Raw genomic sequence first — 14,116 nt, forward strand, 5'->3', positions numbered from 1 at the left:
GTATAGGAGAGTGACTAAAGCCTGTGTGCACATGTTAAATGAGCAGATGGCACCTATTATTACCAAGATGACTAACGGCTTAACCACAAACCATACATTCAATCCAGGTTTAGCCCAGAGGCCTGCATAATGTCTCACTCTTATTTGTGTGGTTGCCTTATTGACCAGCCACAACCCAATATATGATTGATTTATTTCACACGTAATGATACATGGCTAGACAACTGTACACATTATATCAAACTAACAAAAATAAAGAAATACATAGTTGAAACGCAAGAAGCGTAAATGGCATTTAACATATGAAAGTTACACTGTAAAAATGTGGATCTTACAATTGTCATACAACCAGACATTATTATTATTAATATACTGTACATTTCCATTCATTCCAATCATCCTAAGACGGATGTTTAATCCCTTCTTGAATGCTGCTGCAGATAGATGTCTATTCATCCTTATGACAGCATTTTTATGGCATGATTATGGTAACCATGAGCAAGGAGGTCATATCAAATATCTGTCTAAAAGCAAATATCTGGCTACTGATCTGATTCAAATAACACATTGTCAACACTTTATTTTACCCATACAGGTCTTTGCATCGGATCACCCTTCCAGTGTTTGTGGAACATTGTTTTTACCATTATTTGATGCTGGCGTTTAAGTATCAGAATTGTCAATTCAAATACCAAGTAGCTGGCTTTTACAAAATACATAATACACTCTCAGAACACAAAAGTCTGTAATGATTATTACTGAAGCAACAGAAAAAAGTTTGTCAAACAGAGATCTGCGTTTACTGTTCTACAACCTAAATGGACTTTATGTCACAAAGCCAATTCAAAGATTCACAATGAGTGTTGCAATTGAGCCCTTATGTTTCTGAGAAGTAGCCAAACTTAAAACATGTATCAGAACCAACCGCCACCAACGCCACCCCCTGATTATTCACAAAGAAACAAACTATACCAGCTTATACATCCACCCCAAAATATCTCTGCATCGGAGTCTGCAATGATACATATTTAAATGAAAATATATTTATATAATTTGTGGATTTTTCACAGTAGTTTGTACTGCACTGTACCTTTTTGTCCATCTATTTATGCCTACATAATTGTCACCATGAGGGAGTCTGTTGAGTCACTCGAGAGAGAGTGTGGCTTGTTTGTTTTGTGTGGAAGAAAAATGTCTCTTGGATTTTGTTCTGTAATATCTCCAATTGTCAGTGTGGTGAGTGCCGTGCATGTCTTTCGTCTCTGCTGGCCAACAACGGTTTGGGGACTGATTACTGTGAAAGGCTAGTTTTCCCTATGAGAACACAGCTTGTAGAAACTGCAAAAAACATTTGCTTTGGCACAGATTTACATTGTAGCAATGTCCATTCCTTGATCTCCATAGCCATGATCGTTACTACAAACACAAGTGGCCCATTGTGGTAATCCTTGGCTCAGTACACTGTCACGGATAAGTCTATGTGTTTGTGTATCGCCGTGTCAGTCTATCCTCTCTCCTGGTGTAATGTCAATACACTCTAGTGTCTAATCATTCGGCGCAAAAACCCCAACATCAATCCCCTCTCTGTCTCCGACTCTTGCTCACTCTCTCTCTTTAAGCTTGCTTTTGTTTTTTTTTAGATCTGAGTCTCTTGGACGTTTTCCTTCGAGTTCCCCTTAAAAAGAAGTGGCTCCATTTGGGGATTCTGGTTCTGACCCATGAAACCCTTGATTGATCCATGTAAGCCCATGGTAGGCATGGGCAGAGACATTGGCAGCGGTGGGGACAAAGAACTGGGGTTGGTGTTGGTACCATTGCCCGATGAGGAGAGCAAATTAGACGTAGAGATCGGGACAGACGTACAGGAGATGGGGATATCTTGGCCTTGCATGCCCTTGCTATTGAGCATCCCTCCTGGTCCCATCCCTTCAGGGCCAATGCTCAGACCCATCACGTTGTTGTTGAAATGATGGGTCTTGTAGTAATGGTTGAGAGTATCCGTGCGACCAATGTTGGGCAAGTTGACGATTTCTGGGTGATGTATCCTCAAGGTTCCTTCTCCACCAGTGCCGGAATTCATTGTTGATCCACCAGAGATACCACTCCCAGCCCCGGCGCCAATCTCATCCTCTACATTGACAATCTCAATTGCTCTAGCAGGGCCATGGTGCTTGTGTAGCTGGTGCTGCTTCCGGAGCTTATAGAAGACAACCAGCATTACAGCTGCCATAAAGGTAATTGCCACAAAGCAACCAATAATAATCTTGGTTGTTTTCATTACATCATCCAGGCCTGGGATATTGGTTACCTCCATTATGGACACAGTCACTGTGTTTTCATTTGCTCTGTTGGCTCGAGGGGACAGTGGAGACAGAGAGGAGATAGAGGGAGATATAGTAATGCCAGGCTGGCCCTCCAACACCCCTCTCTGACCAGTAGGATTAGGGAAATCTATGAAGGTCTCATTAATGTACTGTCTCGCAGAGTTCTCCTCTTCGCCTCTCACTGTCTCGACTGTTTCCACAGTGACGGTGGTGAAGTAGCTGTAGCTGTTGCTGGGGTCTGAAGCAGACACGTTGAGCACTGCGGAGGCTGTGGTGTTTCCAGCTGAGTTGGTAACCATGCAAGTGTACTGCCCGGTGTCTTGTACGGTAACATTGGTGAAGTTGAGCGTGCCATCGTGAAGAACTGAGATCCTTACTCTGTATGATCCATGGGTCATGAGAGTGCCATTTGGAGTGAACCAGTTCACAGAGGTCATCGAGGTCCCGGTGCGACATTTGAGCTCAGCAGCCATGCCCTCTGTGACATTCAGGTCAGTGGGTGGCTCAACAATCACTGGGGCATAGCAGGTAAAGTGACTCTGGTCCAGTTCCCCGATGTACTTTCCTTTTAGACCTGGGGGTGCATGGCAGCGAGCACAACATGTAGTGTTGCTGGGAACTGTTTCTTTCAGCCACCAGCTGAGCCACAGCACATCGCAGTTGCACACCCAAGGGTTGTGGTTGAGATGTACCCTCTCCAATTGGTGCAAAGGCGTAAAGAGGTCATGGGGAAGAGAATGCAGGGAATTGTGGGAGAGGTTGAGCTCCTCCAAGTTCTTGAGGTCATCAAAAGCATTGCGCTCAATGACCGACACTCTGGAGTGCATTAGCCATAGCTTGCGAAGTGACACAAGACCCTGGAAGGATCCAGGCCTCACTATCCCCAGCTGGTTCCCTGACAACTCCAACTCCTCAAGTCGCACCAGAGGGGTGAGGTTAGGGATGTCCTTTAAGCCGCACATACCAAGATTCAAGAAGCGCAAATTGACCAGGCCTTCGAAGGCAGCCTCGGAGATGAAATCCAGCTTCCTGAGTTCCCCGAGGTCGAGACGGCGTAAAGAGGGAACTCGATGAAAGGCAAACGCCGGCAGTGTCTCGATAGGGTTGTTCCGTAGCCATAGTTCCCTTAGCTTGCTGAGGTACTCGAAGGCTTGTGAGGGCACCACTGTGAGACGGTTGTCAAAAAGCTCCAGGGTATTTAGATTGGGAAGGCCATTGAAAGCTCCCACCTCGATTTGCCGGATGTGGTTCTTGGAGAGCTGGAGGATTTCCAGGTGCCGCAGGTGTTTAAAAGTGTCGGACTTGATCACCTGGTATGGAAACACAAAGATGAAAGTAACATTAGAGTTAATGCTAATTCAGCAATGATGTGTGTCAGTATCAGGTGAATCAGTTACCTGAATTGTGTTCTCTTGTAGATTGAGGTATCTTGTGTTCTCTGAAATACTGTCTGGGACTTGATCTAAGCTTTTCCTCGTACAGATGACACGGCTTGCCTGATTGGAGCAGGTACAGAGGGTGGGGCAGGGGGGTGCTGCCTCTGTCAGCTGAGGTCCATGGTTGTGAAACCACAACAAGAGCTGGACCAACCAGAGGAGGGGGGAAGGGGCACAGGGGCTGGTCACCATGACAACACGCATGGCAACTGAGTCATGACCCACCCCTACTGCTCTGATGTTGATAAGTCACCTCCAAACAAGGGAATTTATGTGCTTATCTTGATCTTCATATTGTATGCTCTTGATCTGTTTTTCTCCTTCAGTCACCTTAAAAATTAAGAGGAAAATAAAATCCTATTCCGAAGCACACTTGAACATTTATGGGCTCTTATTTTACTTTGCTCATGCTTCCTTTCACTTTCAGACACCTTGTTCTTTCTCAAAATGTCGTTTAAGAAAACCCTGTATTTTTTGTTCCCATGACAATTATTCAAACAGAAATCAAATTGGGGGAGGATTTCGTCTTCTAAGTGTTGTCTCTGCAGAGGCTGCTTCTTCTCACTGTAGGGGGAAAGAGAGAGAAAAGAGAGAGAGAGAAAAGGAGGTCACATAAGTGCACGGTGCAGTAGCTTTTAGATATTAGCCTAGCATATGCATGCATGTACTCCCAGGACTGAATATAAATCTTAAAATATTACAATGTCCTGTCGCCAGTGTGACATGCTCTCAGGCTTTCTTTTCTAAAGAGGTGGCTCTCAAACTGTGGCCTCTAGTCTCACTGGTGAGTCAGCTGCCATTTTCTTCATAGGTTGAACTTAACATCTGGGTCATGGTCTGAAATGGCCACAAAATGCTAAAACCTCAAGCCTGGTCACAAGAGCTGCAGCAGACCCACAAGGATGATGGTCTTCTAAACCACCATGTTATTTTTGTACACAGAATTAACAAAAATACAAGGTTGTTTGGATGCAATGACAAACGGCAGAAGGACTTTTCTGGCCCTGAGGTTAATGCACAGATTCATGCAATCCATCATGAGGCAGCAGCGGTAATTTAGCAATTAAGATATGAAGAAATGATTATTGACTCCTGAAATTTTTACTGCAGTGCTAATGCTGTGTATAATAAGGAAGAGACAAGGACCGACTATGGATCAGCGGAAGGGAGCTTTTTCTCTTAATCAAAAAATGTGGGCAATTCCCAGGTCTTACTCGAGGGTTCTTGGGCAAGACATTAAAACCCCAAGATACTCCTCGCCAAAGGCATGACCATTGGTGAGTGACATTATGACTGTTGAGTAGATGGATATTTCACATAGCAGCCTCTGCTATGTGTGACTGGGTTAATGTGACATGTAGTGTAAAGGAAAGATTTGATAAGCTGCTATGTTCTCACTGCAAGCCTTGTAGTGGGAAATATGGCTCTTTTTAGTGATCTGGGTCATTTGGTTCAGCTCAGCAGGAAGGGCTGGCTTTCAGCTCTCAAACAGCTCACTATTATTTTACTTCAATTATGCTCAATTTTTCAATAAATACAAACATCATATCAATATTTTTTTCAAAGTATTCCGTCTCCTGAAAATACATTGTGGGTCAGAAAAAACATCAGCTTACTGGCTGGGCTGTATGACACACCTGATTTAAAACAAAGTCAGACGTTCAAGCTTGTGACCCTAATGCTTGATGTGCCTTTGGTAGAGCAGTGTGGAGAAATGATCATCCCAACTGATCAATCAAACACAGACAAACAATATAATAATAAAAATAATAATAAATAGCTCTCAAACTGGGTTTGGGCTTTGGTATCGTTCATGTTAAAAAGTCGGCTCTTTGTACAAGCTCGCTCATGAACAACACATCGCTAAAGCCTTCATGCTCAATTCTAGTCTTTTGCTCAGATGAAAAAAGGTCAGAATCAGAAATGAAAAGAATAGTTTCAATGTGACTTATACTGTTTACACAGTCAGAAAAAATCGGATGTGAGTCAGGTACGTAGCTGTACGTGGACACTGCAGTTAACAGTTAACTCCCATCTGATTTTTTTGCTCATATGTGACAGATATATGATTTTTTTTCTGAAAGTATAAACAGCACAAGTCATATTGAACCTGTTTTTTTCATATCAGATTTAGCCCACTTTGGCTATGTTCACACAGCAGGTCCTAATGCTCAATTCAAATCATTTGTCAGATAAAGTTTGTTTGTTTGGCTGTTCCAGAAGATCAGATATGTATCTGATTTAGAACTACATATGAAAATGGCCTGAATCAGATTTTTCTTTTGCTCATATGTGACACAAATATAATTTTATTCTGAAAGTATAAACAGCACAAGTCATATTGAACCTAGTCTTTTCATATTAGATTCAGGTCACTTGGCTATGCTCACACTGCCAGCATTGATGTGCAATTTTGATCATTTACTTGGATCAGGATTTTTTTGCTAGGCTGGTCACACTTTGGTCAGATTCCAAAAGATCAGATATATACTGTATCTGATTTAGTAACACATTTGAAGGTGACCTGAATCAGATATGAAAAGATCGGTTTCAATGTGAGTAGTGTCCTTTGCAGTCAGAAAAAGTTGTGCATCAAGTACAAAGCCAAACATTCACACTGTGGTTAATACTGACACAAATCTAATTTTTTTCTCATATGTGACAAATATCAGATTTCTCTGACAGTGAGAACAGCTCAAGTCATTTGAATCTGATCTTTTTTATAAGATTCAAGCCACTTTGGCTCCATTCACACTGCAGGCCCTAATGCTTAATTCTGATCTGTTTAAGATCTTTTTTTTGTTGTCTGTTTATCCGTTCACACTGCATTCACATTCCAAAAGAATCACGTGTATCTAATTTATCATCATAATACAAAGTTGCCTGTATCAGATATAAAAGTCAGTTGTAATGTGATCAGTTTTAATGTGACAGATGTGAGTCACGTAGGCAGCCATGCGTTCACACTGCAGCCCCTAATACTCAACTCTGACCTTTTGCCCAGATCTAATTATTTTGTTTGGCTGTTTTCATTGGATTGAATTCCTAAAGATCAGATATTTTCTGATTTAGTATCACATATGAAAGGGTACATTCACACTGCAGTTACACATACACATCTGATCTTTTGGGATTTTAACACAGTGTGAACAGCCAAAAAAAAAAACCATTAGACCTGAGAAAAGATCCGAACTAAGCATCAGGACCTACCATAAGAACATAGCCAAAGTAGCCTGAATCTGATCTGAAAAGATTAGATTCAACGTGACCTGTGCTTTTCACAAAGTCAGAAAAAAATCAGATATTAGTCAGATCAGATTTGGGTCACTTTTAACTGCAGTGTGAACGTAGCCATAAATATGTAGCTAAATCCAATACATATCTGATCTTTCTGAATTTAACTGCAGTCTGAACGACTAGGTCACACACATTGCGACTTTGACATCATTCTGGAGCGACACACATCACAATCCTGTGTTGACAGGCAACAGAGGAGTGAACGTGGGAGTGTCTCAATCAATGAAAACCCACTTTGAAGACAGCAGTGATAGAAGAAGTCACAGGAGGGACAGTAAGGTGTTAGACTTTAAGAATTTGGGCTAACGCTTTTACACAGGCAAAACTTGAAGGGTTGTAGCGAAAGTAAACTCTTTTTGACAGAATTTAGATAGAAATGGAAAAGGAGGTGAAAACCCTTAAAGCTAAGCTCAAAGAGGCTAAAGTAGTGGTCTTGAACCAATCATGAGTCCATTTTATGAGCTTGACCATGTTTTGGTGGATAAACCCATCCAGCAGGTCAGTTTAGCTGGTTAGGACTGGGATCTGTTTACATACACAGGTCATATTAAAAATGTCATGTGAACAGAACAACAAAAAACAGATCTGAGCTTTAAGGCCTACAGTGTGAACATAGCCTAAGTGTGATCCATTTACAAAATCCCAAACACTGCTGATATAACCATTCAAATGACAACAGACTTTAAGTGACAAAAACAGTGATTGCTATGACTTCTGAAACACACTTATCAGTATTTGATGCTTTGGTTGAGAGCATATCAAAACCTTTAAACAGAAAAGGCTGTAAACATCAGAAGACTCACTAAATTTAGAAAAGTCCGGGCCGTTTCCCTTACATGAACAGGCCCAAAAATAAAGTGCTCATTGTTTTCTCAAGCATGTAATGCTTAACATTAGTCACGAGCTTTTTGAAATTGATAAGATCTTTGTTTACGTCATTTATTATATCACCACTGTGTCATTACATCACTATCTTATACATGTGGGTGCATTTTATCTACATATTTGATTTGGTGATCAGGCTCCATGGCAGTCCAAAGCATCTCCTCTCCTATGCAGCGACGATGCATGCGCTCCTAGAAACACGGTTGCTGTGGCAACCTGCTCACTCACCATCTTGTGTTTTTACTGTCCAGTGCCCTCTTCCACATTACTGTGTTTAGCTGAGGCTGATCAACATTTGCTGGTAAAATAACTGGTGGAAAAAGCACCTTAAGGGTTGAAACAAACATGTTTTACCTAAAGCTTGAGGTTTATTCCATGCATTGTGGCATCATTCTTATAAGTGCATTATTTTGGAGTGAATCTTGGCCTTCCATATCACAACAGAGGGGCCTACTTTTCCATGAATCTTCATATCTGCAAGGTTGATGATGAGGTCAATGACAAACATAGCTCTATGAACTCTTACAGCAGCTATTAAGAAAGATCATAAGGGAGTGCATGCTAAAAATAGACTTTAGATGATGTGCACATCCCACAGAATCTCTCTCTTTCTCTGGGCAACACTACTACACAAATATCCATAACCCAACTGCAGTAGTGAAACAACACCATATCACCTAAAACCAAATGGAGCTTTGCTTTAGGCCTAAATGTGACTGTATGCAGCCTCTTTGCAGCACTCCTAATCATTGTGTTCTGCTGTCCTTCCCTCAAGAGTCTCCTCTTCATCCCCTCATCCAGTGGGTAATTACACATTTCAATAATGAGTCTGACAACAAATACAAAAAAAAATTCCACTGCGTCTCTCCTAGACATCAGAATAGTATCTGATCCACGGCGATGGTTTGATAGCTACGATGAAATGATTCACTGAAGCATCAAAACACAACATCATTAATATTCAGCTGGTCAAAGAATTGATCATACCAGTGCTCTCAAAAAGAGAGGCTGTTATTTATGCAGTGTTTCATATGCTGGGACTTCATTAAAAACACTCATGGGGTGGCGGTTGTCTTTTCTTTTCTTCTCTTCTGTTTTTCTTTGCCAATTCTCTTACCATTACTACAGTTTATGCACAAACAAAAAGCTTGAATGTCAATGTATTCAGTCTTGAAGGAAGCATGTGTTGTTTTCCTTCATGCAAAGACTATAGCAAAGAAGCATTTTTTAAATTTTGCACATGCATTTAAAGGAGTGTTTCTCTGCATCTTGAGGTAAACCTTACCAAGGAGAGACGGTGGGGAACAATCTTCTGTATGTAAAAGAACACAGGCTCAAATTGTATTACAGCAGAGACCTTGAATTTTCCAGCAGGCCGCCTGTTGCCTTGACCTCCCATCTTCAAGTTCCCCACATGAGAGCACAAGAACAACATTGTACGCTGATGATGCTCTCTTATTTCTAGAATATTACACGGGGCCAGTTCTTCCTCCAGTGGCCTTCGTCCTCATCTTTTTCTTCTTTATAAGCTTCAAACATCATCTATATTGTTTTTTTCCTTCTATCCAATTTCACTCTCAGGTATTTCTCTTTTCTCAATCTTTGCCGTTTTTCCATGTCAAGAGCAGATTGCAACCATGTAGATATTGATTATTCGATCAGGCCTGAGAAAGCGCTCAGTCGTGAAAAGACAAATTAGCTGCAAGCTGCTGACCAATTGCTACAAACCAATCACATCATCGTCAGCGCCTGATTGTATCAATGCTTTCTGTCCACGACACAGTCGTTAAGGTTTATGAAGATGTAAAAAAATAAAAGGTTTGTTTGAGTATGTTTCCTGTATCAGGCTCAATTAGACCTTATGTATTTACAGATGAACACAAAGCGGCACAGGTGCAGCAGGGCCAACATCATCTGCTGTAACTATGACAACACTAGATTGGTTCAGGACGTGGGAATCAGAAGGATGGGGTGCATTTTAACGCTTTTGTAACATCCTGGTCCAAAAAAGCATCCTCATGACGAATATTTCTCCCAGATTCACCTCATGACAAGTCTCTTATTCCTACCATGGCAAATAAATCATTATTTTGCTTCATCTCCTGCAGCCTCAGCCTCTAATCTGCAATCTGCCCTCATCATATAGCCTCCAGCATAATATCTCCTACAATTCAACAGAATGGCCTTATTCATCTATGCAGCTGCGCTCACTACGGCGCACCTTCTCGGGAACGCAATTGAAATTCTGAATAGGCCTAATTCTGCACATGCTGCATTACAAAATGGCTTGCATCCATTCTCTCTCTCTCTTTCCCTCTCTCTCTCCCTTTCTCTCTCTCTTCGGGGTAATGACAACATGACTGCACCCAAAAAATAATCCATATAGACTCGTTTTTTGTAGAAAAGACCATATATGGAGGTGGGAGACATGCACAATTACATAAGGAGGCATGTAGTTAAAATGTATTCACAAGGACTATCACTGCCTTCTCAGGCAGACATCGACGCTTAGGGTATCTATCGCTGATATGAATTATTTACGTGATTTATCATGCATCCATACAACCTTTGCACGTTTCTCTAGTCAATCTATGCAATCCTGGGAGTGATCTGTGCATCCATGCATATTAGGTAACAAATGCAATAATTACGCCGGCCATTTCAGTACCTGTACATCTAACATACACGTACCTTAATGTTTCAGCGGCTGCAGCGTGAGGTCGATGTTTTTTCTCTTTCCCCCTCGTCCTTTTCCTCCCGATCGTCAGTTCTCCAGCCTCTGTCCTTTTCTCTCCCCCTTCCCCTTAAATTGATCCGCTTGTTTCCACGGCTGCGAGCTCCCTCTTATTCTTCTCCTTCTTCTTCTTGTAGGCTATTCCGCAGCGCCAACGCAACACGGGGGGCTACAGCGATGGCAGGTTGAAGATGAACACAATCCACGCACATATACACGCCACACTCACAAACATCAGAAACCAGGGGTGGTGGTGAAAAAAAAGAGGGATCAGATTAAGGGGTCGTTGGAGAAAATGATGTTAGTATTATCACATTTAGGAGCGAGGTCTGGGACGAGAGCATCCATGCGCCTTATCATCATCCTTGGAGAGGAGCGCAGGCAGCAGAACGCGACGGCGCCCGGTGGGCAGAGCATTTTGCGTCCAGCATAAGCGGCTCTTTACGCACATTCCGTATGTTTCAGCCTGAATCCCACTAAGACAAGAGAAGAAGATATGAACGAGCAACTAATTATGGATGTACCTGCGTATTTCAGCGCATTTAAACCTTCAAAATGTCATCCTGCAAGACTTACTCATTTGGGGTTTTATTTTGAAAGGTTTTATCACAGATTCAACAGCATAGGCTGTATGCATGTAACGAGTATGATATTATTAATATGACTCAGCAGGATGAACTGAGTCACAGTGTTCTTTTAATTCAGTGCATTTTCAGCCATTTTTGCTCTGTTTATCAGCCATGCAACTAACACCTGCTTCTATTTAACCAACAAGCCCAAACATCTGCAGTAAGAAGCGTTTCTGCTCCACTAGCTGAGCCTTAAATAAGTTTGCAGGCCTACTAATGGCCATATTCATAATGGATGTACAGCGCCAGCACGTGCATTTTAGTAATGACCAGCTAGGATTAAATCTAGCACACTAATGAGGCCTGTTTTCTGCAGTCTTCGCATATGTGCATTTCTTTACCCTGAAGCAGGTCTTGGAGGTGGATTTTGAAGCTACATAAGGTCTGAGTGCTAATTGTGCTGCTCTGTAAGGTTTGCAAGTTACCAAAAGATGCAGAAAAATGTTCAGAGAGCCTTGGAATTAATCCTAATTTTATTGTTACACCATGAGCTTTCACAATAACCGGAGCTGTCAAGATTAAATGCATTAATTGCATCCACAATTAGAGCACACATTTTAGTACCTTATTGTTCCTTTCAACACACTTTGGTTAAGCCAATGCCACGTCTCCCACAGCCACAGTGATGTGAAATAAGTCCACCACGGCTGCTTAATGCCTCATTTCATATTAAAACTTTAGGCTAAGTTTACACTGCAGTTAAAAGTGCCTGAATCTGATTTCTCTGCTGACATGTGACTCGTATCAGTGTGAACAGCACAAGCCTCAATGAATCTGATCTTTTCGAGTCAGATTCAGGCCACTTTCGTACGTGGTTCTGAATCAGATACATATCTAATCTTTTGGAAGTTGACTGCAGTGTGAACATGCAAACAAAAAAAATCAGAAACTTTAAAAAGCCATAAAAAAAAGATGTGATAAATCAAAATTGATTACAGAAATTCTGAGAACAATCACATTAAAAACTTTTTAGAATTTTACAGAAACAAGCTTTCTCACTCAGCTTGTGAAGACTTTACACTCTTTTACAGCATTTTCGTACGCCAGTTAAGCCTTGAGCCAGCTACCAGCAAACTCAGAATTATTACTATAAATCAGGACTGTCAAGCGATTAAAATTCCTGATCTCAGTTACTTCAAAATTTTACACTTCATTGCAATTTATTTCCTTTTCTGACGCATTTTGAAATTCAAATGTTTTGCACCTAAAACCTTGTACCATGTTTCATTAAGGATTTTTTTAAACTTATTTTTCATTTATATATCTATTAGGGCTGTTAACATTTACACATTAACGCTTGTGATTAATCTTGAAATCTTAATGTGTTAAAAAAATAATAATAGTACCACCTTCGGGCAAAACACATCTTTGCTAATGTTAGCAAAGACGCCAACAACAACACGGGATCAAGCATGGTCATACCACTCTCTTCAGCTGCTTCAGGACAGGTGTCTTCTTCAGCTGCTCAAATAAATGCTAAAAAGTGATCCCAAACTTTGAGCAAGTTCTGTTTGGTAACAATATTAATCCAGTGTAGAAATCCACAATGGAATTGGCAAAATTGAAGTTAACTAGCGAACTTTATGAGCTGAGGGTGGAAAATATGATGTGTTCAGGTAACCTCAGAAAATCAGACGACTGTATTCCATATGTTACAATCATGGACTGTAGAAAGAATTGGACAAACCCTGTGTGACGTTAGTTGCCTGCTTACAATAGGCAGACTCAAATGACTCTTGACGCCAATCTGTGGAGGCTTCCGTATTGAAATTGTGTTCTCAACCGAACTTTGGATCAACCTAACGGCCTGCCCACTAAGCACGACCTCCTGTCAGCTAGCTAGCTAGCATTCTGGTTGACAGAAACGTAGCCTCAGCGTGTCAAGGTATCTGTCAATCAAATTAGATGTGCCAATCAGCATGAAGTGAGGTTTTTCCTAAATATAATCCAAACGATCGTGGCACATAAAAAATTCATCCCCCGTACAGTGAGAGCACATGAAGACACTAGCTAATGAGACATGTTTGGTATTTTGAACCAGGCTGTAAACCAGTTTATTTCTAGTGTAAAAACCGGCTGTTTAACATGTGTCCAGACGGGACTTCCGGTGTCCTGCAGCCAGCCTCAAGTGGACACTCTCGGTATTGCAATTTTTTGCATTTTCACATTGGCTTCATTTTTCAGGACTGGAGGTTGCCGCTTGGTTATGATGTGTTTAAATGTCACATAAAAATGGGAAAATGTAGTTTTCAACTTCAGTAAATACAGTTGTGAATATGTGTTTATATTTGAGAGATATACAATAGATGTGACAGACTGAATCATAACTTTTTTAATCGAGTAACAGCATTAATATATATTTATTTATTTTGGGGGGATTCATGCCTTTATTTAGAGAGGAGGACAGTGGATAGAGTTGGAAACAGGGATGAAAGAGTAGGGGAGAGACATGTAGGATAGGGCTGCCTGCCTACATTGAATTCCCCTTGGCATTAATAAAGTATCCATCTATCTATCTATTGAGCTCCTAACCATTATGCCATTTATTTCTTGGGATTTTTTTTTTATTTCTCTGAAACTAAGGTGACTAACTTCCTGTTTGGACACAGACCGGCTTTAATTTTGAAATTAAATGAGGAACCTTGGGTTGACTGAAGAGTACGGCATTTATTTAGCCATAGACAAAAGGAACTTGTTATGGATTGAAAAGAAAAAGGGAACACTAAGAAGGTCATTGATTGGTATCACAGGGTACAGATGACTTAAGACTTGCTTTCTGAGCTGTCAATGAGTTTTTTTTACAGTGAAATA

At 41.1% G+C, this 14,116-nt stretch overlaps 1 protein-coding gene across 1 annotated transcript; it reads right to left on the minus strand.

Moving 5' to 3' along the window:
* Positions 1–200: 200 nt before the first annotated feature.
* On the minus strand, positions 201–11,049 carry lrrc4bb (leucine rich repeat containing 4Bb). The gene is made up of 3 exons (XM_041815050.1): positions 10,634–11,049; positions 3,722–4,324; positions 201–3,634 (listed from the first exon to the last, which is right to left on the minus strand). Exons 2-3 carry the CDS (start codon positions 3,962–3,964, stop codon positions 1,637–1,639), a joined length of 2,241 nt encoding a protein of 746 aa, XP_041670984.1. The 5' UTR covers positions 3,965–4,324; positions 10,634–11,049; the 3' UTR covers positions 201–1,636.
* Between the last annotated feature and the right edge of the window lie 3,067 nt (positions 11,050–14,116).

This window comes from Cheilinus undulatus, linkage group 20, assembly GCF_018320785.1.
Source record: "Cheilinus undulatus linkage group 20, ASM1832078v1, whole genome shotgun sequence".
In the NCBI taxonomy this organism is placed as follows: domain Eukaryota; kingdom Metazoa; phylum Chordata; class Actinopteri; order Labriformes; family Labridae; genus Cheilinus; species Cheilinus undulatus.

Coding starts and splice junctions, on each gene's coding strand:
- lrrc4bb (XM_041815050.1), bottom strand. CDS start 3,964: ATGCGTGTTGTCATGGTGACCAGCCCCTGTGCCCCTTCCCCCCTCCTC. Junction 3,635..3,721: donor TACAAGAGAACACAATTCAG/GTAACTGATTCA, acceptor TTTCCATACCAG/GTGATCAAGTCCGACACTTT.